A 27,693-nucleotide genomic window follows, 5' to 3' on the forward strand; every position below is an offset into this window, starting at 1 on the left:
GCTCACACCAGCCTGGCGGAGGATCCTGCACGGGCTTCAGAGAGCCAGTCACAGAGATAACTGTAGTAATACAAAAGGAACGCTGTTCAGGAGGGATGGCAGCCCTCCACTGTTCGTCTCCCAGGAGTCACCTATCTTTGTTTACACCCTGGAGAGAAAATACAGCATCACGATGTAATAGACACACAAGTGGGAAGGTGCAAGGGCCCAGGAAGAACAGTTTCAGATGAATGTTAAAGAGAGGAGAGGCATTTATTTAGATCAGCCAAAAGATAGCTTTTGTTCTTTAAATGAAAGGTAGCCCACACCTATATTTCCAGTACTTTAGGAGGCTGAGGCAAGAGGATCGCTTGAGCTCAGGAGTTTGAGACCAGCCTGGGCCACACAGTGAGATCCCTGTCTCTACCAAAAATGAAACCTTAGCCAGGTATGGTGGTGCACGCCTGCAGTCCCACGTACTTGGGAGGTGGAGGCAGGAGGATTGCTTGAGCCCAGGAGGTCAAGGCTGCAGTGAGCTATGATTGTGCCACTGTACTACAGCCTGGGTGACAGAGTGAGACCTTATCTCAAAAACAAAAACAAAAAAACTAATTATTGAATATAAAATGTCATCCACAAGACGACACTTTCTAGGATCCTTTCTAGGATCTGTCCCGAGAGCTAAAATAACCAGGTTTCAAAGACCTCTATAAAGATACATTTCTGGGAGGTGTCATGAGCCCCAAGCACAGGGTTTCTTCTTGTTTGTGGGGGATGGTCAGGGCCTCCAGCAGTCCCGACTCAGACCGAGGAAAGACAGGAGGAGTTCCTGATGGCTTCAGCGAGGGCTCGCCTGACTCTGTGCTACCCAATAACAATTAACCAGAACCCCTCGTACGACAGTGATCTGCGTCTCTCAAGTCTTCTGTGAGGGTCCCTGGGCTGATATCCCTCAAGGAAAGAAGCGAGTAGACCTCATGGAACCCAGGGCACAGCCGCTGCCTCTTCCTGCACTTGCTGAGAATCTCATGGACCACGGCAAGTCCCAGAAACTTCACTGCCAGGACCCTTCCTGAAGCCGACCCTGTCTCTCCACCTCGCATGCAACCGCCTGAGTCCAGGGTCTTGCCAGAGGCTGCAGGGTCCTCTAACAGGTCTCAACACTTCTGACTGTCAGGGTCCCTGAGGTAGCCAGCCTTGGGCTGCCCTTTGAAAACTACAAAGGCCTTCATGTCCCTTCCCTGCTTGCTCACAGCTCCCAAGGCTCCTCCTGTTCTTGGCCCCTGTCCCTGCCTATCCCTCTGCCCTCTGGCCCATCATGGCCACCCTGCTTGTCACTGAGCCCCATCCTATCCATCTCCATTCACCTGCACTACATGCCGAGCTTGTTCTTCCAAGGCACTTGCTCTCCCCTCCAGCCTGTGCAATGTGCATGTCCCCGAGAGTTCACACTTCTGCTCCTTCTAAATCTCTCCTAGAGAAGCCCCCTCACACACCATCTGGGGGAGACCCCCGGCTCACTCTGCCACCGCACCCACTCCCCTTTTCTGCAGCACCCCTGGCTGGCTGGAGTCATCTCGTCCTTCACTGCCTTTCTCCTCCCCGCAGACCCTCTGTCCTGGAAGCACAGGAACCTCGCCTGCCTTCCTCACAGCTGTGTCCCCAAAGCCTCATCCAGAGTGCCCGACACAGATGCTCAATAGCCGCTTGCTAAATGAGCAAATCAATATCGATTTTTTAAAGCACATTTTCCTTTCATTAAGGGTATTTTAATTAAAAAATTCATTTTGCACAAAACCTCTTACTACAAAGCAGATAACATGATTGCAATCATTTATTTGTTTGTTCACTCACTGACTGCCATGGTAACAGCTTAGGTGGCACTTTCCTTTCCATTTCCAATCTGACCCTCATGGGAATCCTATCATCCGGGCTTGGTGAGCTCCATTGTAACGGACGAGAAAACTGAGGCTGAGAGAAACCCAGTCATGTTCTCTGGGCTATCCTTTATTCTCATTCCTAAGTCTCCCACCAGAATGGAGATTGGCAAACTACAACCTGGGGGCCAAATTCAGTCTGCACCCCGTGTTTGTAAATAAAGTTTTATTGGAACACAGCCACTCGCATGTGCTGATAATTGTGGCTGCTTTGAGGTGACTACAGCAATGCTGAGTAGGTCACATCTTTCAAAGCCAAAAATATCTACCGTTAGGCCCTTCGCAGAAAAATGTTGTCGATCCCTGCTCCGGAACGTCCCGGTTCACGATTGCAAGATAGGCTTCAAATAATTCTAATCAATCAAGACTCATCTTCTGACTTGAGCATCCAATATTATTTCTACTGCTTGAAGCAACAGTGGTTTCCTAAGCTCCAAAGTGAAAGACAAATTTGACCCGAGGGCAAGATTCAAGGAAGGGACCCCCAGTTCACCAAAACACATGCACAGCTTGCTACACACCTGGTCAGTCTCTTCGCAGGCTCTGGGTGGGAAGAGCCCTCAGCTGTGCACACAGTGACATTGATTTGCTGTCTCCAACAGCTCTCACCCCTGAGGATATCAGCATTTTGCTCCCAAAAGGGCAAACGTGAAAGGTATATAATTCCGTAATCACTAGATTCTACTTCGTTTTAGAAGAACAATATTATACAACCATGGGAGATTAAAAAGAAAACCCACAGAAACAATGAAAACCTTTACCTTGAGTTTATTTTTCAAAGACAGAGTGCCAGGGTATTTCTGTTAATGGGATAATAAAAGAAACTCATGAAAGAACTATAATCGTTCAAGGAAAGTAAAATAGAGAATGAATGTAAAAAAAGAAAATAGAAAAAAGATCAAAGGAAAAAGATGAGGAGTGAGCTATTCACTCAATAGTCCTTCCAATTCTGTCCAGAAAATAAGGGGAATTTTTTTTCTACTTCTCCTCAAGAAAGAGGAGGGCTTAGTGCAGGAAGAGGCAAGGCTGCCCTGAGAAGAGGAGGGCACTAGGGGCGGGGAGTGACAGGGCATCTGTGCAGCAAATGGGCCTATGCAGTGTCCCCACAGGACCCACAAAGGCTTCAGGTGTGCCTGAGAGCTGGCTCTCCTGGTCTGGCCACTTCTGGCCACATCACCCTCTCCGTTTACCTCAGGGGGCTGAACAGATACTACCACTTTCTGTGTGTGTTATACGGGGCAAAGTTTGGGAAGTTCTGCCTTGAAGGCCCAGTCCAGCAGGTCTGGCTTTGCTGATAGGTAAGGTAGCCGTGGGCCTGGGCGTACCCCCTGGATATACCCAGGTAGCCGTGGGCCTGGGCGTACCCCCTGGATATACCCAGGTAGCCGTGGGCCTGGGCGTACCCCCTGGATATACCCAGGTAGCCGTGGGCCTGGGCGTACCCCCCGATATACCCAGGTAGCTGTGGGCCTGGGCGTACCCTCTGGATATACCCAGGTAGCCGTGGGCCTGGGCATACCCTCTGGATATACCCAGGTAGCCGTGGGCCTGGCCGTATCCCCTGGATATACCCAGGTAGCCATGGGCCTGGCTGTACCCCCTGGATATACTCAGGTAGCTGTGGGTCTGGGTGTACTCACTGGATATGTCCAGGTCAGGTAACTGTGGGCCTGGGGGAACTCACTGGTTACATCCAGGTAGGTGTGGGTCTGGATCTCCCCTCCTTCATTGCTGGCGAAGCACTGGAAGATTCCGGAGTCCTCTGGACGCAGCTTCTGGATGCGCAGGCCTCCACTAGCGAGCACTTTGTATCGAGGATTCTGGAGCCTGCTGATGGAGATGGCATCCTTGTACCACTGGAGGGTGGGAAGGGGGACCCCTGTGTAGGAATGGGAATAAATAGGATTTTAAAAATAATTCCTGACGTGAGGACTGAGGCACATCTGTTGCAAAGGCTAGAATGGCAATATTTTAATAGGCATTTTCTTGTCTATTCATGCTTTCAACCACCCTGTAAGGAGCTATTTTTCTCATTGTACATGAAGCAATTGACACAGAGGGGCATTGAGAGGAATAGCTGGCACGAACTCCGGCAACCCCGGCTGTGGTGCCTTCCAGGCTCCACTCTGAACCCACACAGGCTCATACTCTTGTTTGGAAAGAAGGAGATACCAGCTGAGACTGACCTTAAGGTTCAGATGGAGATGAAGCCCTCTCTGTTCTGCAGTGCCCTACACAGCCACTGTGGGAGGGCTCGGGCACAGGGTCATAGGGGCAGAGGAGAGGACACAGGCCACATCCTAGGTCCGTGCCTCGCGGACGGTGTCACCTTGGGCAGAGTACATTACCTGTCCCTTTCTTTGTCTCTGTTTCCTCACATGCAGGTAACTGAATGATCATCATGACTTCAGAAGATTGAAGATTGGATGTGTTTGTGTGTCTGTGCGTGTGTATGTATATGTGCATGTGAGTTTGTGCATGTGTATATATGTGCATTGTGTACATGTGTTTACGTGTGTATGTATGTGCATGTGTTTATGTATATATGTATGTGTATACATGTGCATGTGTGTATATGTGTGCACATCTGTGTGTCTATGTGTGTACATCTGTGTATATATGTGTGCACCTGTATATATGTGCATACATGTGTTTCTATGTGCGTCTGTGTGAGTTGGCGCATATACATGTGTGTGTGTATACATTTACGTATGTATTTATAAAACTCTTCTGCCTGGCACCTGGTGAGTGCTCAAAGGCAGTATCACTATTCATCCCAACAGCTAACAATGAAAAAAAGTGCCATCTTTTAAACACCCCCTATCAAAAGGGTTGGATACCATGGGCCTTCATGGAGTTCTACTATCTCAGAGGAGCAATTTATTAGGTTAAGTAACCTTGTTAAGGGTTGAGGAGGCACAAGAGGTATTCCATTGTGGATACAGGAAAAGCTGACTTGCTCCATGAGGCATATCTAGAGACTTACCTCTAGATCTCAGATGGTTCTGTACCTCAGTTTCCCTAAATAGAAGTGGATTTAAATAAAAAACCTAACTTGACATGCTTCAGTGCAAAGTACACCAAAACCCCTTGATTTAAGATGGCACGTGGCTAGGTGTGAGATGTCGACTTTAATAAATAAAGTTAATGCCATGGAATATCTCAAGATAATGTCTTCTTAGATTCTCTTCTTTGCCTTAATTATGTTTCCTGTCACTTTTCATTAAGTCAGGAAATTTTTAAAAAATCCATTTCAAGGTAAAAGCATAACCATTTCGTGTAATATCTCATAATAGCAGTTACATGATGTCGCTTTCGTAAGGAATAACCACTTCGCATGCTGCTATAGTTTCACTGTCAAAATTAAAAGAAAGCAGTAAATTATATGATGGCAGTGCAATGTCAGAAGATCTGTTCTCTCCATATTTCTAAGTCTACACTTAACAAGCACTTTACCCTGCAGAAGTCATGCAAAAAAAAAAAAAAAAAAAAAAAAAAGCCTTCTCTTGTCAAAGGGAGTTTAAGATTGTCATTTGTTGAAAAATAATTGTTAGCACATAGGGAACTGGGAGTATTTCTATTTTGGGGCAATTTAATGTCATAACAGAAATCTTATCCCCTGCAGTATTGTATACTCTTATTTCTGAAATACAAGCTCTCTAAATATTTTATAGCTTCACATTCACAGAGTTGTTGGCCTTCAGAAGTTGGCACTTACACAACAAAGAACAATGCAACCACCGTAAGAAAGACAATTCCATGTAAAATTCATCTTACTCTTCTGTCACTTCCCCCCTCCCATTTGCTGCATCAGTAGAACTGGAACAGAGAAGAACAGAGAGAGAACAGAGCCGTGGACAGCAGCCGCTGTGAGCTGGTCAGGAGCTGAGGACTAGAACTCCTATTCAGCCAAGTCCCAGATGGGGAGCAGTGGTTACAAAGCACAGCGGGTTGGGAGGGGGTCTCTGGGCAGAGGCTGATCTTTCCCTCCACCACCAGCACTGGAAGGGTGACCCAGCACTGGAAGGATGATATACCATTTTCAGGAATAAGAAATGGCATCCACATAGTTGCCGGTAGAGACACATGACATTTGTTCTAAGTCCGGGGCTTCAGGTCCTGGGCGAAGCCAGTGTTCTGGCAAGAGCCAGGTGGCTGCTCTGGTGGCTGACAGATTTGTGTTTGGGTCCTGCCTCCATTACCATGTGGCCCTAGGTAAGTTATGTACCCAGCATTTAATGAGCAACTCCCACAGGCCACACGCTGGGCAATGACTTCATAAGAGAAGGATCCCATTTCAGCTCGTGGCCCAGTGCCTTGGGCACGTTACTTAACCATGCTTTCTAGGGCTTGGTTTTCCTGTGGTATCGTGAGATAATCGTCTTTCTCCTAGGAACTGTTTTGAAGATTTACAAAACTGGTAATCCCTCTTACCCTCCAAGCTCTTAGGGGGTAGGAGAAAATTCCATCCTTAGGATGGATGAGTACTAACAAAAGAGAAGAGATCCTCTTCATTTCTTGATAGTTGCCAGAATACAAACACAGATTTTGTTAACAAAACTGCCTTGACAAGCCTGTCTCTGCTAGAAGGTTTTGTGTAACCGCCTGCGCTGCCTGACATGAGATGGTGACAGTGGGCGGCTCGTAACTGAGGCACGGGGATGAAGGCTGGAATGACCTGAACATCAAAGGAAAAGTGGACCCAGAGCTGAAAAGGCAAAAAAAAAAAAAAAAAAAAAAAAAAGCAACATTTTCTATTCAAATACTATTTGGCCACAAAAAAGAATAAAATGGTGTCTTTTGCAGCAACCTGGATGGAACTGGAGGTCATTGAGTTACGTGAGAGAACTCAGACACAGAAAGATAAAGACTGCCTGTTCTCACTAATAAGTGGCCACTAAGTCACATGTGCACATGGACGTAGAGTGTGGAAGGACAGACGATGGGGACTCAAAAGGGTGTGGGGTGGGCAATGGGAAATTACTTAACGGGTACAAGGGACATCACTCCAGTAATGGACGCACTCCTAGCTCTGGCTTCACCACTGTGCAATACATCAACGGAACGAAAATGCCTTGTACCCCGTATATCTACTACAAATACATGGACACCCATCTCTCCTTCTACAGAGTGGATATGGTCACCAGTCCCAGTCACCCCATGGATGAGAAAGAAAATCTGCTCTGAGTCTCGGGGGGTGGTCACACTCTCGTGGAGTCAGGGCCTTGGAAGGGGAGTGCACAGGATATGACGGAGGAGTCCCCTCTCTGTCTGGGGTGGATGGAGGCTTCCTTTTTGCTCTGCTGGGTAAATATTATCATCTCTGTTTTGCAGGGGAGGAAGCAAAAGCTCGGCAAAGTCCAATGCCTTACCCGCGGTCACTACCCCAACACCGATCTACCCTCTGAGGTCTGCCTTCGCCGTCACACTCAGTGTCTCCCTAGAATGACAGCAATTCTGCTGTGGAAAAAGGTTGTTTTCCTTCCTCCCAGTCATGGCTCCTTGTCCAGCAGCCACTCCGCACTCACCCATGGCTTGGCATCTGATGTCCACGGTTTCTTCTACTTCAGCTGAAATCCGACTGTCAGGCTCAGCAGTAAAATATGGTGGCTCTTCAAACAAGAAAATAAAAAAAAAGTCCCTAAGCCAAAGAAGGATACGTCAAGAGACCGTATAACCTAAAATAGTTTGGGCTCCTCTTAAAAACTCTTCTTGAAAACTTCATCCTTAGTTAGCATCGTGCATACAAACTCAAAATTCAGTGAGCACAGGCCAAAGGCAATTTACAGTCTGGGGTTTCAGAAGGCAAATTACTACGCAGGGCGATGGCTACTTTTCAGTTTATGGGCTTGAATCATGGAATATCTTAATTCACATTTTAGAAGGATGATCCCAAGAGGTTCATAAAGGTTTATATTTACAGCACCGTATTTTACGGGCTAGTTTGCTTCAGTATCTAAACTAAACACAAGCTCGTGAAGCTTGTCAAGTGCCTGAGGAAGGTGTGCAGCCTGTATCGGGGAACAGCCTATTAACATATTTTTAAAATTCTTAGCAGGTCTTCTCCAAAATAGAGATTTAATACTTCAATGGAATACAAAATAATAACTAAGAGAAAAAATAGAGGGGAGTGCTAATCTATCTTTACCAGCAAAGGAAACTCCTAGGCACTTGCAATCTCTAGATACCCTACTCGCCTGTTCTGCAGAAAAAAAATAGTGGCTGTATTAAACAATGAATTTCCTTGGAGAGCCAATTGCAATACTTTTCCAGTTTATTCAGCAGAAATTCAACAGAGGCATGGCCAAGTCTGTCAAGTATTAAGGTGGTGGTGATTTCATTATCATGATCACAAAAAGCTGTTGTGTTCACTTTCTGTGTGATAATTAATTTCTGGGAACTGTCTTCCAGAGTTGGCTTATTTTCATCATAATTGTGTTGAATGTGGATAATATAGCTTGGCATGCCTCCTATATTGACTGTATCTTTAAAACAAGGTGGAACCTAACAGATGAAAAAGAGAAATGAAAACTAAGCATTTCAAAGAAACGATTAAGGGGGAAGCGGCTGAAGGTTTCTGGAAGGAGGCAAAGTGAGGTTTCACTTCTGCGATTACCTGGACCACTCAAGCAGAAAGAATCTGCCTGAATTAACCACCCTGGCTGAGGAGATGGCTGCAAATTCATTAGAAGGAAGCAGATTCCTCTACTTAGGTTTTTATGTATGTAGACCAAGCCTGAAGAAATATTGCAGACATTTAATGTCTACCTTTTTCAAGCTCGTCTCCATTGCACAACTCATACATTCCCCATTTGATCACAGTTCCTCAATCAATAATCATAAAGGCAGCATTATTTATATTCTAACTATACAGTAGCTTCCTGCTGTCAGGGCCCTTCTGTGCAGGTCCTGACCTGTATTCATCAGGGAAGCTAAGTCAATATCTACCGTCATGATCTGATTAAAAGCATGCTAGGGAAAAAGGAAAAAACATAATGTTCAACATCAACATTTGCTTATGATTAATTAAAGTTTTCCTTTTCTTAGTTGAGCGCTTTCTTTTTAGAAAACCGTGGAGTCCCGTGTGGTTGTGAGAAGTAACACTGTAACACTGAAAGAGCTCATGGTCCCTTCACTTCGCTTCTGGCAGTGGTAACATCTTGCAAAACGATAGTATAACATCATGACCAGGACACTGCTACTGATACAATCAACCTAGTTTATCCACCTCTTGCCAGTGTTTCCTGTGCTCAAGTGTGCGTGTGAAAAGAGGGCACATGCATGTCCTATGCAACATTATTACCATTATTACCTGTGTAGATCTAGGTGTCCATCAGCACAAGGATGTTGCCTTCCATGACCAGGAGCACCCCAAATCCCACCCCTCGCAACCACTAATCCATTCTCTGTTTCTGTAGGTTTGTTATTTCAAGAATGTTACAGAAAGGAGGTCATCCAGTGTAAACTTTGGAACTGTTTTTTTCACCCTTCATGCTTCCCCTGAGATTCACCCATGATGACCTGTGCTTTGATGATACAAAATCCATATATATGAATGGTCAGCACCTACGGCCCCAGGGTGCCTTCCCTGAGGTACTGATTACCGCTGTCACCTGGTACACTCCCCCGAGGCTTCCCTCGAGTGCCAGGCAGGGACCTCGCTGGGGTCAGGGAGAAGGGCACTTCACATAGTGACCCGAAGTTGGCTCGGCTGAGCAAGTGCGTGGCTCTGGGGACCTCCATGCCCGGACGGGGCTGCTCCTCTCCAACTGGTGACCTCTCTGCACCCCGGCCAGTGACCACCTGTGCTTGGCATACAGCATGCTGCCTCGTGGTAAAACTCACCCCACTCCACACTCTCCATAGTACTGTGGCCTGGGTGAGGTCTAGGGGGCTGCCTGCCACTGCCTGCAGGGGCCAATGTCCTGGGCAGTTTTAGTAGCTCAGTGCGAGGCACGGGTGGAAAATATCTGGCTGTTCATTGAGGATGCTCTTAGCTTGTTCTGGAAAGCCTTCCAGGTAGCTGTGCCTGGGGAACAGGTGCAGAGCTGCCCATGCCCTGCACGGCCTCTAAGCTTCCCTCAGTACTTCCCCACTGTGTGAGGGTACGAGTTCTCTCCCTGTCAACCTTCCATAGTATTCTAACCCAGTGGCTGCTCGTATGGAGTTTCTCCCCATTTCCAGCTTCATTTCTACACACAGTCTGCTCTAAGGGAAAGAAATAGAAGAAACACCAAGCCTATGGACCGTGAAAAGCCCATGAGCTAAACACTGGGGAAAACCCACTGTAAATGAGTCATCCTGTGCATAGACTCTCAACCACTTACTCTTCAGAGGGCAAGAGGGCGAGGGCATGTCTTAGTCAATCAGCAGCAATTCTGTCTAGAAAGGGTACTCTGCCCACACGGGTCCACCCTGGGCTTCTGAAAATGGATCCTGGCTGCAGTCAACAAAACCAGGGATGGAAACTAACACTTCTCCCTCTTTTGAAACAATACGAAGACATCAGGGAAAGGTTCTCATGCCCTATACGAAGTCAGGTTGTTAGGAAAAGGCCAGTACCGGCTTTCTGCCTTCCATGTGGCCCAGAGCCCGTGGCAGCTGCCTCCAGGGGCAGCACAAGATTCTAGGTCCCCAGTCTCAGGACAGGAGGTGGGGAGACCTCCCAGACTGCCCTCAAACCAAGGGCCTCTGTCAAATGACCCCACTCTCCAAAATGCCAGTGTGACAAAGTGCAGGCTGGGGCCCGATGGAGGCAGCCGCAGTGGAGATGGCCCCCCAACACCATGCATTTGTCCTGCTCTCCCATCCCTGATGCTGCCTGGTTTTGGCTTCTGAGTGGCAAGGATTCTTCTGTGTAGGGATCACGGCAAGAGCCAAAGATGTCCCCTGTGCTGCCTCCCTGTTCCTTCCAGGTCGCCCCTCTCAGGGAGCAGCATGTCAGATGCATGCCCTTGGCGGGCCTGCACTGCACACTAGTCCACTGAGGTGGGCAGAATGGCTCCCAGAGGTGTCCACGCCCACATCCCTGGAACCTACGAGTATGCTGTGTTACTTGGCAAGATGGACTGTGCAGGTGGGATTAGGTGACCCACCTTAAAATTGGGAAATGGTCTTGGATTCGCTGGGTGGGCCCAATGTAATCACGTGAGTCCCTAAAAGGAGAGGACTTTCTGCGGCTGGAGGCACAGGGGAGAGCAGAGAGCTTCCATGTGTGACAAGAACGCAGCCACAGCTGCTGGCTCTGGAGATGAGCCAGGGATTCAGGGGCCTCTGGAACCTGAGGGGACCCCTGGTCAGGAGCCAGCCCCCTAGCCACACGCACTGAATTCCATGAACAACTTGAAGGGGCTGGCAGCAGATGCCCCACCAGGTAAGAGTCCATCCCAGTGAGAACTCGCCCGCCGAGTTTCCGAGCAGGCATGCTCAGCAGGAGCAGGGTGCATGTGGGAGCAGCCAGCTTCGCGTGTGATGAGGAGACAATGTGGAAGGTGTGGGTTAGAGGGAAGGTGCATCTCACAGGCACCAAGGTGCCGCAGTCAGAGGTAAGGGGCATCCTTGTCTTACTTATCCCCAAGGGGGAAAAAAAATGGTTTCATAGGTGGTGAGGCGCATCCTGATTCCAGAGACAGTAAACCTGAAAAATGTGTGTCACATAACTGATTACTGGTAAATAGCTAGTGCAATGGGACAAATGGGATAACAAAGTTATGCCCACAGCAACTAATGCCACCATTTCAGAGCTTCTGTGACAGACATTCTTGCATTTAATCTTCACGATATAAGCTGGTATCATCTACATCCATCTCCTCCGTTTTATAGATGTGGAAACTGAGGCCAACACTCATTCAAGCCAGTGCCTGGTGCAGTGAGAACTGGACCCTGGTTCTGTCTCCAGAGCCCGCACTGTTTTACATCATGCTATGCTACCCCCACTGCGTTCCCAGAGCCCACTCTGTTTTACATCATGCAGTGCTGCCCCCGGCACGTGCCCAAGGCTGCTTGGGCCCAGCTGAGAGCACAGTAGTCTCCCCCAGGGTGAAGCCTCCAAGGGCTGCACAGCAGAGGGGAGGCTTTTGGAGATGTGTGGACATGCAGCCCTCGCCTACTGGGGGGTTGCAGACACACAGCCCTCGCCAACCAGGTGGCTCATGGATGCGCAGCCCTCGCCAACCAGGTGGATCATGGATGCGCAGCCCTCGCCAACCAGGTGAGACGGCACTGGGGCCGGAGGCACATTCTTCCCAGGCACAGGCATTAGCAGGGACACAGGGGTCTGCAGGAACATCACCCAGGCCTGGGTTGGCCTCCCCCAGAAGCAGGCCCTAAGACAGGTTTGATGCTGACAGTTTCTTGGGTGGTGAGGGAAAACCCATTGGGAGAGTGTGGGGTTGGCCGCAAAGAGCCTAGGTATCTACCCACCAGCTCTCCTCAGACTCTGGGTGAGGCTGTTCCTGGGGGTGTCGGTCGCCAGCACTTCTGCCTGCTGCAGGGGGCAAAGCTGGCTCCAGGCCAAGGACGTTGCCAGGAAGGACATGGGGGTATCTGCAGTTGGAAGTCACACACAGAAGTGGGAAAGATGGAGGCCCTGCTGGGCTGCTGACTCCCTGTGTTCCGGGAACAGCTGTGGCATGGAGTGTGTTGGGTTGTGTGTGGTGTGGGGGAAATGGGAGGGGAGAGCAGAAAGTGTAGAGGGGAGGCAGGAGGGGAAGGGAGGGGAGGGCGTAGAGGGGAGTTGGGAGGGAGGAGGAGGGTATAGAGGGGAAGGAAGGGGAGAGGAGGGCATAGAGGGGAGGTGGGAGGGGAGGGCGTAGAGGGGAAGCAGGAAGGGAGGGTGGAGGGCGTAGAGGGGAGGCTGGAGGGGAAGGTGTAGAGGGGAGGTAGGAGGGGAGGGGAGGGCATGGAGGGGAAGCAGGAGGGGAGGGCGGAGGGCATAGAGGGGTGGTGGGAGGGGAGGGTGTAAAGGGGAGGCAGGACGGTGTAGCGGGGAGGCGGGAGGGGAGGGGAGGCTGGAGGGGAGGGGAGAGCACAGAGGGGAGGCTGGAGGGGAGGCTGTAAAGGGGAGGCAGGACAGTGTAAAGGGGAAGCGGGAGGGGAGGGTGGAGGGAATAGAGGGGAGGCAGGAGGGGAGGGTGTAGAGGGGAGGTGGGAGGGGAGGAGAGGGCATAGAGGGGAAGCAGGAGGGGAGGATGGAGGGCGTAGAAGGGAGGCAGGAGGGGAGGGGAGGGCGTACAGGGGAAGCGGTAGGGAAGGCCGGAGGGCACAGAGGGGAAGCTGGAGGGCACAGAGGGGAGGCGGGAGGTGAGGGTGTAGAGGGAAGGCAGGAGGGGAGGGTGGAGGGTGCAGAGGTGAGGCAGGAGGGGAGGGTGTAGAGGGGAGGTGGGAGGGGAGGAGAGGGCATAGAGGGGAAGCAGGAGGGGAAGATGGAGGGCGTAGAGGGGAGGCAGCAGGGGAGGGGAGGGCATAGAGGGGAAGTGGGAGGGGAGGGCGGAAGGTGTAGAGGGGAGGCAGGAGGGGAGGGTATAGAGGGGAGGCAGGAGGGAAGAGTGTAGAGTGGAGGCAGGAGGGGAGGATGGAAGGTGTAGAGGGGAGGCGGGAGGGGAGGGTGGAGGGTGTAGAGGGGAAGCAGGAGGGGAGGGTGTAGAGGGGAGGCAGGAGGGGAGGGTGTAGAGGGGAGGCGGGAGGGGAGGGTGTAGAAGGGAGGCGGGAGGGGAGGGTGGAGGGTGTAGAGGGGAGGCGGGAGGGGAGGGTGGAGGGTGTAGAGGGGAAGCAGGAGGGGAGGGTGGAGGGCGTAGAGGGGAGGCTGGAGGGGAGGGTGGAGAGGGGAAGCAGGAGAGGAGGGTGGAGGGCACAGAGGGGAGGCGGGAGGGGAGGGTGGAGGGCACAGAGGGGCTGCTCCACAGGACTGGGCAGCCAATGGCGGGGTGGTACCTGGAAGACGACCTCTGTGCTCCCATTTAAGCCACAGAAATTAAGCAACACAGACGGGCAGGTGGGGCAAACAGCACAACTAGCCTGTCTTGTGTCATCGGTATAAAATACAAGTAATAGGAGCCAATTTGTTTCTCTGTCTTTGGCCTGTGTGCTCCTACAGGTGGCTCCTACAGGTCCACGGTGACAGTCCTGTGACACCAGTAATGCTCTGGCCGCAGGGCACAGGGTTATAATCTCATCCAAATCCCTCGGAATTGACAGAGACACTCTCTTCAGGGTTTTTGCAGTATGTGCCAATCACAAAAATCCTACCTGTCACAGCAAATTCTTATGAATAAAAGGGGATTTAAATCAACATCATAAACTAGTGACGTGTGTTCATGTACCTTTAAAAGTCAGAACACGGAGAGGTGCTAACTCGAGAGAACACAAAAACAATCAGATATAAATGCAAAACCAAAGTTCTTAAGATAGATTTAAATATTTTAAAAAGGAATGATGATCGCAACAAACATTTACAGGGAGATGCATTTCTTCTCTTGTTTAAATTCCCTTAAAATGTTTGAACACAGTATAGTCCTGTCTACTAGAGATTTACACATCACAAATTTTAATTTTGGTTCAATCTATAATGTGCTGTGCTCACATAACTATAGATCAACCTTGATAAAAAAAAAAAAAGTCTTTGCAGAAAATGGGATGTGTTATTTACATCTCTAGTGGCAGCATGGATGGGGAAGGTAGCAATACCAGCTCAGGCCCCTCATGTGGAATCGACAGTGACTGGTGACTCAAAGCCGGCTTCCTCGGATGCTTTTAACAGCCTTTCGCTTCTTTCAGAGGGACCGACGGGTTTGCACTCTGTTGTATTTAGAAGTCATAGTCAGGACACGGAGCCATTTCCGAATGATTAAAGGAATGGGATGTGATCGAGACAAACCACCTTTTGTGCAGTATTCCTTTTCTTGCTAATTTCATGGGACAATACCAGCTTAATTTTTTTTCTTATTTTGCAAAGTGGCAGACTGCAAATTTTTGTATTGAAGGGGCTCTCTGAGAGTTTTCTTCTTCTTTGAGTTTTCCAGTTCTCAATTCCCCTTATTCCCAAAGAGGAGAGATGAAGAAGAGATTCTCCTTCCTAGAGGCGGCCTCCAAGGCTACCTCTTATCAACAGTGGCTACCACTGCGGAACACAGGCCGCTCTCATAGTCATCACAGCCACTTACGAAGAATAAACGCATGACAGTTGCTGGAAAAATGAGAGAAATAAAGGCACCTTGCCTCACAACTTAACCTCATCATAAACTGATAATAAGTTTAGTATTTTCTTAGCCACAGTACAAGGCACACTCCCTAAACACTAATATTTTCCAGCATGTAGAGCTGGGCAACTCCATTGTACTTAATTTTATGACCTCTTTCTCCTTGGTTCAGGAATAATACGTTGCCCAGTTTGAGGAAGCATCTCTGTTCTCTTTTCATTTATTTTTTGAAGTTTAACAAAAGGTAACATCCAATAGTTTTACCTTTTCTCCTAGGTCAAAAAATAACAGCTAAATTAATAATTAATAGAATAATTTCTAAAATAATAATTTCCTTTTTTTCTTGAGATGGAGTTTTGCTCTTGTGGCCCAGATTGGGGTGCAGTGGTGCGATCTTGGCTCACTGCAACCTCCACCTCCCGGGTTCAAGTGATTCTCCTGCCTCAGCCTCCCGAGGAGCTGGGATTACAGGTGCCCACCACCATGCCCGGCTAATGTTTGTATTTTTAGTAGAGATGGGGTTTCACCATGTTGGTCAGGCTGGTCTCAAACTTCTGGCCTCAAGTGATCCACCCACCTTGGCCTCCCAAAGTGCTGGGATTACAGGTGTGAGCCACCACGCCCAGACAGCAATAATAGAATAATTTCTGAACACCGATCACGATAGCCAAGTAAGAGAGCTATAGAAAAGCTTAGCGGCCTAAAAGCTAGAATAGGAGAGGGATCTCTACGACGGGGGTTTCACCGCTCTATTTCCAAGCTTCGTGACTAGAGTATTCAGAAGGACGTTTCCTGGAAGGATTCAGAATATCAACACTTTGGATTTAACGGACTTACATTCTTGGGAAAGACTAGGAAGGATTTGGAAGATAAACTCAACCTCACCTTCACTGGCCGATAAATAAAGTCACTGAAATACGCTATTTTGTTTCTGCAGAAGAGTCAGTGCCGGATGCTATGTGACATGCTGACAACACCCCTTAGAGGCTCGGGCTTTACCTGTGATGAAAAGAAAGGCCTTCGCCCTGGCCGGTTCAAAAGCGCTCCCCAGCAGCGCCGCCTCGCAGACATACAGTCCGGTGTCCGCAGACGTCGGGTTGCTGATGGTGAGACGTCTTCCAAAGCTGTGAAGGCCACTGGTGATTCTCACTCCATTCCTCTTCCAGGTCACACTCAGGTCCTCCACAGGCCTGTGGGAACGAAAGGCGTTCGTGACGACGATTGTGACTCACGGAGGTGGCCAAGGTCATCATCTCGGCACAGGCTTGACGAAGCTAATTCTACCAGGGTACGTGGCGGGTTGAACAACGGACACTGAAAAATCAATCCAGATACAACGCTACTCCCTCCCAGCAAGCATTGACGATGCTCAAGGGCTATTGAGCAAGGATAGCTAATTGCCGCAGCAATGGACCATAAGTGCTAATGATCCCGTTTGCTCAGGAAATGAACGTTTAAAATAAATACTACGAGGGGACACAATGACATGGAAGGCGGGATCATCCGAGCTTGATTCTGGAGCGACCGCTAAGGAGGCAGAGAACACCTTGACTGACTACAGAGAAAAGCGATGAACTTTTTCCTCTGTCTCAACTCCTCCCTCTTCCCTAGAGAGTGTCTCAGAGGAGCCCCCCACTAGCACCCAGAGCTACACTGAAAGCACCGCGCTGTTGCAGTGGGGGACTCTGGAAGACGTCAATGTGTCCATTTCCTTATCTACCCATATCTTGTATTCCTGGCCCATCTGGCCAAACAAGACCACTGTCACTAGAAGGCTGAACCTCACGCTCCAGTGTCTCCTTCTGTCGTCGGCTCGTCACAGGTCATGTAATATTTACTGGGGGTCTCACAGGAGACACGCCTCGTACCTGGCACTGGCTACACATTCCAAGGTGGTCTCACTGGATCCAGCCACCACACTTCTGTTGCCCGGGGGAACCACAATGGTGGGGGCCGTGGTTTCAGGTGTGCCAATATCTCCTGTGGCAGAGAAAAGAGAAATGTCCATGAAACTCTAAGTACAGGAGCTCCCCCCACCCCTTATCTGAGGGGGATACATTCCAACACCCCTGGGGATACCTCAAACCAAAGAAAGAACCAATCCCTACAGACACAGAATGTCCCTGATGCATGATGGTTCCACACAGGATTTTTCAACTTTATGGTGGCACAAAGGCCACACACATTCAGTCCAGTCCTTGACTTAACAACAGGGCTACAAATGCACATTTATGACTTCTGATATTTTCAACTTCTGATGGGTTTATGGGAACATAACCTCACTGTGCGTGGAAGGGCGTCTGTTCAAATTTCCTCCCTCTGCATACATACCTGTCATAAATGTGTAAATGAGGCACAGTAAGGACTGACTACAGCTAATAATGAACAGAACAACGACAACATAAGGTAACGAAAGTTACGCGAATGTGGTCCCTCTCTCACTCAAAATATCTTACTGTGCCGTACTCTCCTATTTTCGGACCATGGTTGACTGAGGGTAATGGAAACCACAGAAAGTGAAATGGCAGCTGGAAGATGGGATGATCGGAGCATGACAAACGAAGACCATGGTCAGAGCCATGCTAATAGGAAACCCAAATCTCACGGCCCTACGTGAACCCCCATGAGAAGCTCTGGGGTGGGGTCACCGTCCCTGGCCTTTCTCAGACCACATGAGCTGGGGTCCAAGCACAGCCAGTGTCCTCAGGCACAATCCACAGCCTGTCCTATAGGGCATGGTTACTGGGCCTTATGCTACTGCTTCGTGTGTCGTGTGGCTAAGGGGCTTTCTTTAAACTGTTTGGCATTTTCCAAAATGCTTGCTGGCTTTATTTTTCTTTTATTGATTTAAGACTTCGCTTACTGAGTTACCTAGTCTACCTGCTATTTCCAAATCTGTTCAATTCCACAAATATTTCGTGTATCAGCCACTATGTTAGGTATGGGTGTCATTGGAAAGCAGTGGGCATTCTTACTCCTGTCCAAATGTGCTTCCTTGGAGCCAATAGATTCAATTAACAAAGTGTTCAGTCCCGTTACTGGAGTTTTAATCCCTTTTTCCTTTCTGAAAAGTAAATATCCTGAATCTACGTTTTTTGAGTATCAAACTATAAATAATTTAGCTTATACTTCTGGTGACAAGGGAGAAAAAAATAGGACATATTTTTGGCCGCTTTTCTTTAAAATACCTTTAACATCAAAATTAAACTACCCGCAGTACACTTTACTACTGTTTATTTAGGGAAAACGAAGACCAATCCAACATTTCTAGAACAGGGATTTCAATAAAGGGCGGAGATGTAAGAGGCTGGAAATAAAAATAAATGGAAATGACTGCAAATCCAAAACGCTTCATCTGGGCTTCACGCTGAAGGGAGTCGCCACCATTGTGAGCAGTGGAGGAGGATGCTGGCAACTGAAAGGTTCTAGCCTGCCGGGCTGGCGGTGGGGTGAGGGCCACTGAGAGAGAACAACGGGAAAGAGAGGACAGGCTTCTCATCAACACTGATTTCCCACAGTTCTGTGCTCTGGCTTGCACTGCCTAAGCAGTGTGTGATTTTTGTATTAAAGGTGCATGTGAATCCTCAAAGAAACACAGAAGCTTGACGCAGACAGAGTCAACTAATTAATGTTTTAAAACCTTTATGTTGATGGCATGTGAGGCTGACTCTCACTCAGCCCTTGGTCCCTGGGGGGCTGAGGCAGCCTTCCCTGTCTCTAGACTCTCCAACTCTGTAGCGGACCCTCGAAGCTTCTCCGGACACCTTCCTGCTGGTGCCTTCCCTTTGTAAAATTGCCGAGATTCTTGGGCTGGTTATCAGATTTCTGAGGAGATGGCGGAGTCCAGATGCACTCACGATGGGGCAAAGGACATGAACGGAATGCCAATCACACTAACGGCCTGCCTGTCACCTGTGAAAGTCGCTGATGAGAAACGACTGGAGAAGCTAATATTTGCAAATAGTTATGAGAAGTGAAGGGAGGCCGTGGCTAATGCCGAAAGGTCACTGAGCAGGGTGCTAATTTGGCATTAATCACTCCTCAGGCACGGTGGCAGATGAGGAAGTCTGAGCTCAGGGCTGGGGATGACGCCTGAGGAGGACGGTCCCTGGGCCACTGACTCCCTTCTCCCCAGACTGGTGGGGGCTCAGCTCTTGGCAGACCCCAAGGGGCTGTGCTATGGACAGATGAGCCCCAAGGTTGAGTTCACAGTCCCACAGGGCCAAGCGCCACAGGCACCACACATGCCCCTCCATCACAGGGTTCAGCCCCACCACAGGAAGAGGAAGCTGTCCCCCGTGTTGATTCACCTAGAGCCTTAAAAAAGCAGTGGTGGCCGGGCACGGTGGCCCACACCTGTCATCCCAGCACTTTGGGAGGCTGAGGCAGGCGGATCAGGAGGTCAGGAGATCGGAGACCATCTTGGCCAACACGGTGAAACCCTGTCTCTACTAAAAATACAAAAAACAAATTAGTCGGGCATGGTGGCCCACGCCTGTAGTCCCAGCTACTTGGGAGACTGAAGCAGGAGAATCGCTGGAACCCGGGAGGCGGAGGTTGCAGTGAGCTGAGATCGTACCACTGCACTCCAGCCTGGGCGACAGAGCAAGACTCCATCTCAAAATAATAATAATAATAATAACAATAAAAAATAAATAAAAAGCAATGGTGATATACACACAAGATTACTACCACAGCAAGGTCAAGGTTATGTAGGTCTTCTGATGGCAAAGTTATGCATTTTCTATTGAAACTGCACAAAAACATTTCAGTAGAATATTACGTAAGTGACCAGAATCCAGATATTCCAATAGCAAGGAGAGTGTTCATTATAATACATTATCCTGGTATATTTTCTTCCTTTACAAAAAATTGTTTTAGATTTCAATCAAATTCGTATGTGCACATAAATTAAAAAGAACAGTACAGAGAGGCTTAAAATGAAACAAAACCATACCCCCTCCCGCTAAGGCAGTCTCCCCTAAATCTGTTAGTGTTTTATCTTAGTTTTGAGTTCCATGTCTTTAAACTATAGGCATCTATTGCTATGTCTTGTTTTTAGCCAATCTGAGACATTATCTATTGACTTTCTGCTACAACAGATGAACTTTTAGCTCACACCACTTTACGATGATCTCAAATAGGATTTTTACTTCTTCTGTTATTTACCTGTGTTTTATATATATATGAATATATGTAAATATTTTAAAAAGACATATAGATATATATTTTTTAAGTGATATAAAGATAGCTATAAAGAGATACATAGATATATATGTATATATTTTTAAAAGATATACATAGTGAAACCCCATGTCTACAAAAATACACACACACACACACACACACACACACACACATATACATGCAAATACATCTTTTTAAAAGGAAAGGCAATTAGAAATCCCAGGGGAAAAAAAAATCTGTAGAAGAAAGAAATATAATCTCTCTATACTGTCTAGCTGTGCAGTAGATGATAATCTTGACATAGTAAATATAAACACTGTATGTTTTTTTAACTTTAGAATTAATCTATAGTCTAAAATGCCAGATGTAATTCTGCCGAGGAAACAGAACGTAAATGTTTGTTTTTTTTGTTTGTTTGGTTTTTTTTTGTTTTGAGACGGAGTCTCGCTCTGTGACCCAGGCTGGAGTGCAGTGGCCGGATCTCGGCTCACTGCAAGCTCCGCCTCCCGGGTTTACGCCATTCTCCTGCCTCAGCCCCCTGAGTAGCTCGGACTACAGGCACCCGCCACCTCGCCAGGCTAGTTTTTTGTCTTTTCTTAGTAGAGATGGGGTTTCACCATTTAGCCAGGATGGTCTCGATCTCCTGACCTCGTGATCCGCCCGTCTCGGCCTCCCAAAGTGCTGGGATTACAGGCTTGAGCCACCGCGCCCGGCCTCGTAAATGTTTTTAACCTCAACGATATAAAACTACAGAAGACGCAGTGAGGTGGAAGAGCAGAAGAGAACTGAGGGTAAGGGTGGCTTCCCATTACACAATAGGGAGTGAAAAGCTACTGATTCCAGTAGCACAAGAAATAAAGGAGTGTGTGTGTGTGTGTGTGTGTGTGTGTGCATGCTCATGTATATACCTTAGAGTTAACAATGGTAAACAGCAAAAGGCCTACTCATACTGTTTGGACTATATTTTGAGAAGGATGTGAAGACGCCTGAGTTAAAAAGTTCATCTGTCACAGCGGGAGGTCAATAGGTAACGTCTACGATTGGTAAATGCAGAATTAGCAATAGACACATATTGTTAAGACACAGAGTTAAATATTAGCACAAAGGGCTAAATAGAGTAGAGCATGCCTCTGGTGTGAGAGTGGCGAAAACCGCTGCACTCCGTTTACAGCCTTTTGTACTGTTCACTTTTATCCACATGAATGCAATCTACTGAGTTCCCTTTAAACACAGAGACATTCCCTCGCCTGTTCGGAGTGGATTTGTCACTCTGAGACTCTCTCCCTCTCCTGTTCGGTGTGGACTCGTCACTCTAAGAGTCTCCTCCACTGCATTCTTGGGTAACGCCCGCTGTTCCCTGGACCTCACTGTCTCCTTCTTCTTGGCATATGTCCTCACTTAACTAGAGCATCCTTAAATAACTTAAGAAAAGGTAAGTTTTCAAAGTTCTTGAATGAAGTAAAGAATGATTTTTGGCCAGGCTTAGTGGCTTACATCTGTAATCCCAGCACTTTGGGAGGCCAAGGTGAGTGGCTAGTTTGAGATGAGCCTAGGCAATATGGCAAAATTCTGCCTCTATCCAAGAAAAAAAAAAAAAATTAGCAGGTGTGGTGGCACATGTATGTAGTCCCAGCCACTCAGGAGGCTGAGGTGGGAGGATCACTTGAATTCGGCAGTTTGAGACCAGCCTGGGAAACACAGTGAAACCCCATGTCTACAAAAATAATTTTTTTATTAGCCAGGTTTGGTGGTCTGTGCCTGTGGTCCCATCTACTTGAGAGGCTGAGGTGGGAGGACTGCTTGAGCCCAGGAGGTTGAGGCTGCAGTGAGCTATGATCGTACCACTGCACTCCAGCCTGGGCAACAGAGCAAGACCCTGTCTCAAAAAAAATAAATAAATAAAATAAAATGCGTCTAAGTGTGTGGGGGGGGTTATAAATTGTGCTAGGTAATTGAAAGGCCCTTTCACTCTAGACATGCACACTCATTAGCGTTAGTTCCTTCATAATTTTCTCCCCTCTGTTTTCTCTGTTTTTTCTTTCTAGGGCTCTTATTGGTTGGATTTTAGGACTTTGGATTGATTCAACATGCTTCTTACTTTTTTCCAATATTTTCCTTTTTTTAATTTTGGAAAGAGTACCTCATCTTTATCTTCTAACTTCTCTTTTGGATGTTTATTTCAGTAACTATATTGTAACTCCCAAGACTAACTTTTTGTCCTGTGTTCATTATTCATTGCATCCTGTTCTTGTTTTGTAGGTGAAATACATTTCTAAATGTCTTGGAGGGTATACTTTCTGAAGTTCTGTTTTGTGTTCTTCTGGGATCTTTTTTCTCCCTCTTTGTTAATTTGATATATCTTTTACAGGAAGGGCTTTCTTCAAATGATCCCTGTGTCCTTTCACACATATGAATGAACCAGGAGATGTCAACTGACGACGTCACGTTAATAAAGTGAAACACTCACAACTATTCTGAAGGGACCCTAAATCCCAAAATGGGGACGCCTTTTCTCTGGGGCCATTCATTATCTATATAGATTTCTGTTTGTTCATCTACCTTTTTATTCTAGCTTAAGTATTCTGCTTACAGTTTGAAGGGTAACAAGTAGACTGTTTTTGTTTGTTTTTGAGACAGAGTCTCACTTTGTCACCCAGGCTGGAGTGCAGTAGCACAATCTCAGCTCACTTCGACCTCCGCCTCCCAAGCTCAAGCAATTCACCTGCCTTAGCCTCCTGAGTAGCTGGGATTATAACATAGACTGTTCTTTATACAAACTACCAGTGGTTCCCCCTGTTTCTAGCTCTCTGTCATAACCAGCCCCTCCATGACCAAGTCTGCCCCAAGTGTCCCCAGGCTGAGGCCCTCTCCCCAGGTGGTTGTGATGCCGCCCTCTGAGATCCTCCTTCTGGGTGTTTGTTCTCATCCTTCTTTGGTACTGGCTCCTCTTCCTTTCTTTTTGTCATTGTGGACATAAGTTTCTTCCTCTTTTACTGCTTTTGAGTGGGTTTTTTGCTCCTTTTGTAAGCAAGAGGAAGTCAACGGATGGACTTTGCCATTTTTTACCTGCCATGATGCCTTTATACCAAAAGGTTTCCCAAGTTGACTTTTTAGAAGATGCAAAGAATATCTAAGCATTTTAAAAAGAATGAAACCACCTCTTTATTTCTGTTATTTGCATATCTGAGATATAATAAACACTCATCAAATACTCAATGATTAATTTATCATAGATATTCTAAAATAGCCACCGCTAATATTACTTTCCGCTTCAACGTCCTACATTAACAAAATGCCACATACCAATGAATAAGGCCTCAGTTCCAAGAACGAAAACAAAAGTAGAGAAAGGAATTCTACTTTGCCAAGCTGCCATGTAGCCACGAAACAGCTTGGTAAATGATTTACACATGTTGCCCATTTAATATAATGACAACCCAGTAAGATGACGATTGTTATACAGATGAGAAAATCGAGGCCCTAAGTCACATGGTTTCACGTGATAGAGAAAAGCTTTAAATCATGGAATGTCTCCATCCAGAGTTGATAATCTTTCTTTTACATAATGCTGCCTCCTCCTAACAAAAACACTGGTTGTACTCTGTTAAGTAAAAATTAAATGAACTAGAACACTCCTTCCCTCAAGCATTTCCTTAATTGAGACTTTACAGCAGCGATCTCCACTGAACGTTTTCCAGGCTGGTCTTAGGTGGCTGGAGGTGAAGACACTGAATCAAAAGAGGATTTCTGCAGAAGTCAGCAACCAACGGGCGCCAGGTAGCTTCAGAGGCAGAAAGGCAAACACTTCAGATGACGCCTCTTTGTAGTTACAGGAATAAAGAACATGTAGCAGAGGGAAACGAAGCCTAATTCTAGTCAATTTCCCCCACATGAACCTCTTTACTCATAGAAGAGGCTGAGGAAGGAGAAGCTGTCTAGGTCGCATTTAATTAAAAAGTACATGTAAAGAACATCAAGTCTCTGAAACAGAAAAAAAATAAAGTTCAAAGTTAACCCGAACTGCTAAGCTGTGGAATTACTGCAGATAAAATCGGATGAATGGAGAACACCCCGTTCTGTGGCAGCCTACACCGTGCTCCAGGTTGGGGAGCAGGCGAATGAGTGACAGACAGCAGGTCATGGAGCCTCGGAGCTAGGAACACAACCAGGAGGCAGGTGTAGGGTGGGGGAATGAACCCTGCCCTGAAGGAGGAGAGGAAAGGGAGCAGCCCTGTGGGCAGCTGGGCACACAGCTCTCCAGGCAGCCAGAACAGAAAATGCAAGACCCCCTCGATGCACAATGGGGGAGGAGGGGGGAGGAGGAAGAAGGGGAGAAGGGAAGAAGGGGGGAGGAGGAGGGAAGGGAGGAAAAGGGAGGGGAGGAGAGGGGAGGAGGGGGGAGGGAGAGGAGGGAATGGTAGGAAGGAAGAGGGGAAAGGGAAGGGAGAGGGGGAAGGGAAGGGAGGGAAGGGGAAGAAAGGAAGAGGGGGAAGGGAAGGGAGGGAAGGGGAAGGAAGAGGGAAGAGGGGAAAGGGAGGAGGGGGGGAGAAAGGGGAGGACAAGAAGGGGGAGGAGGAGGGGGAGGGGGATGGGGGAAGGAGGGGAAGGGGGAGGAAGAGGAGGAGGGGGGGAAGGAGGGGGAGGAAGAGGAGGAGGGGGAGGGGGGAAGGAGGGGGAGGGGGGAGGATGGGGAGGAGGAGGGGAAGGGAGAGGAGGAGAAGGAGGGAGAAGGGGGAGGGAGAGGGGGAGGGGGAGGCTGCGGCCCTGCCTTGAGCCTGGTGGGAAGGCAGGAAGTCTGGCCACAGCTCAGAGGGCATATGCTGCCCTTGGGGCTCTGAGCACAGTTGCTCCCCCACACTTTTGTTACAAAGATCTCAGCAACTCGTTAAAAAACACAGCCTTCTGTTTCCAGGAAAAGTCGACCCTGTAAAGCAGTGGGATTTTCCAGAACATGGGAGAGAGCAAATCCTACGTTTTGGTTTACTCTATTAAAACCACTGTTTTCCGCATCTGGATTTACAGCCGAGTGCTCCTGATGAATACGCCTCTTGAAACTTTCGCAGCAGCCAGCTGGAACACGGGCAGGCCATGGGCCGTTCCCCGCACATGGCCAGGCTGCTCCCTGTGCCACACCAGAAAACAATGAGGTCAAAGCTGCCCTCGACCAAAAGATGCTGAGTCACATTTTCCCTGAGTCATGAGACTCATGCATAACTTCCAAGTGGACATGGGCAACAGGAACCATATAAATAGACGTTTCCAACGAGAAGCGCCTTTGTTGTGAGAAAAACCGTAGTACAAGTGCCACAAATTCTAAGATTAAAAACAATCTCCAGGGTTTTCCTTTTTAGTGTGTCTATAGGGGTTTTGTTTTTGTAGAAACAGGATTCCGTCAAAAAACCAGCAGGTAAGGGGGTCTACAGGGCCATCTGAAAACCCAGTATCTTCCTGCTCCAAAAATAATTGGTCTAAAACTTATAGAAACGAGAGAAAACATTTTTTCAAACACACACGCGCACGGAAAAAGACCCTATTTGAAAAGCTCAGTGTTGAGCAATGTGTTCTTTGGCTTCTTTTAAATCTTTTTTCAACATCGTATCAAGTATTTTTCGATCGTGTTGTCCGGATGAGATAACAGTTAGAAAAATGCTTTAAAATTGTGCCAACTGGTTATCTGGAGAGAAGATGAAGGGATCCCTCTCAAGCCACTGCCTCGGGGACTCCGGCTCCTCTGACCCTGCCCCATCTCTGCAGTCATTACCTGCTGGTGGGCTGGTCCGTGTGAAATAAGGAGGGACGCATGTGTTATTTATCTTTGTACCCAGCAAACTGCCTAGACCACAACAGCCTGACTATAAGCACTTGCCGAGAGAAGAACGAAGTCTTGTCCAAATACACTACGGCTGGTTATCACCAGCAGATCACCATCGCTACAGGATGGCTGCAACGGTAACAACTGCCTCTTATTTCAGGAGCACGGTGGCAGGTGCTGGGGATACAAAGTTGAACTGGCTAATGTCCGCCTCATCAAAGAGGTATGAGTTTGGTGGAGGATGACAGCCACATGCACAGAGCAAGGACGTTGGGGCGGGGCTTCGAGAGCCAGAGAGAAGGGAGATGGAAGGGCGTGGAGCGTGGGTGTGGCGTTGAGGTCAGTTCTTCCAGGGGAAATTGGAAAAGGTTTGAGCGGGGAAGATGGACAGGTATCCCCCAGTCAGACAACAGAAAGAAAGGCATTTCAGGAATAGGAGAAAAGAAGGGAACCTGTTTGGCCCGTTTGGGAAAAAGGAAGCAGTTCTTGGTGGCTGAGGGGCAGCGGGGGCATGGGCGTGGCCACAGCTGGCCATGGAGGAGGCAGGAGTGCCACACTTAGGAGTGCGAACTTGACTCATCAGAGAATGGAGAGGCAGGCAAGGGCATCAAGGAGGAAAGCCACAGCCAGTCTTGCACACTGTCTAGAGCGGGTGGGAGCACTGTCAGGGAGCCACAGCCAAAGCCTACCACAGGGTTTGGGAACAGGCTGCTAAGTCCAGTGGGTCCAGGGTGTTGCTAAGAGGATGAAGAAAGACGGGGGTGCGTATGACAAACAGAAGGGGGCAAAGGGAGGGGTGAGAGGCACAGAGGCATCTAAGACCCCTTGTTTCTCACCAGGTTTCTCGGTTGAGCTGCTTGGTGGGTGGTCGGGCAGCTTATAAGAGGGAAAGTTCAGGAGACGGATGGGGGCTGGGAGTGGCAGTGCTGGCGTGTCAGGAGGGAGGAGAAGGGAAGGTATTCTGCAGAAGCTGCCCAAGTTTCCTAAGAAGTGTCTGTGGGATACCCAGGTGTGCAGGTTCACGGGGTACATGGGCAATGATTGAAAGTAGGAGGCCAAGGGACCACTGCATGAGCACGTGAGGAGCAAGCACAGAAGACAGCCTGCAGAGAAGCCAGGGAGCACTGACCTTTATTTTTTTAACTAATTAATTTATTATTATATTATTTTTGAGACAAAGTCTCACTGTCACCCAGGTTGGAGTACAATGGCACGATCTCTGCTCGCTACGAACTCTGCCTCCCAGATTCAAGCGATTCTCCTGCCTCAGCCTCCCGAGACAGGTGCCTGCCACCACACCTGGCTAATTTTTGTATTTTTAGTGGAGATGGGGTTTCACCATGTTGCCCAGGCTGGTCTCCCAAAGTGCCTCAGCCTCCCAAAGTGCTGGGATTACAGGTGTGAGCCACCACACCTGGTCAGCACTGACCTTTAGAGAACAGGCCCAGGGAGTCCACCGAGAACAGTGAGAACGATGGCCAGAGCAATGAAGGAAGAAGATGCCATAAAACGAGAAGGAGACTACTGCTTTTTTTCCAAATGAACAGGCGTTTCCATGTATAAAACCAAGCCTACTTCTGCT

General features: G+C 48.1%; 1 protein-coding gene across 4 annotated transcripts in view; it reads right to left on the minus strand.

Moving 5' to 3' along the window:
* SDK1 (sidekick cell adhesion molecule 1) overlaps nt 1-27,693 on the minus strand; it is a 972,135-nt gene that overhangs the window by 303,257 nt on the left and 641,185 nt on the right. For all 4 annotated transcript variants that reach the window (XM_008018820.3, XM_073012858.1, XM_073012857.1 and 1 more), the window contains exons 6-9: nt 16,981-17,092; nt 16,112-16,302; nt 7,445-7,528; nt 3,601-3,795 (exon numbers count right to left, since the gene is read on the minus strand). In XM_008018820.3, coding sequence (XP_008017011.3) covers nt 3,601-3,795; nt 7,445-7,528; nt 16,112-16,302; nt 16,981-17,092 — 582 coding nt within the window. The remainder of the gene's footprint in view (nt 1-3,600; nt 3,796-7,444; nt 7,529-16,111; nt 16,303-16,980; nt 17,093-27,693) is intronic.

The sequence above is a fragment of the Chlorocebus sabaeus genome, chromosome 28 (genome assembly GCF_047675955.1).
Source record: "Chlorocebus sabaeus isolate Y175 chromosome 28, mChlSab1.0.hap1, whole genome shotgun sequence".
NCBI lineage: Eukaryota > Metazoa > Chordata > Mammalia > Primates > Cercopithecidae > Chlorocebus > Chlorocebus sabaeus.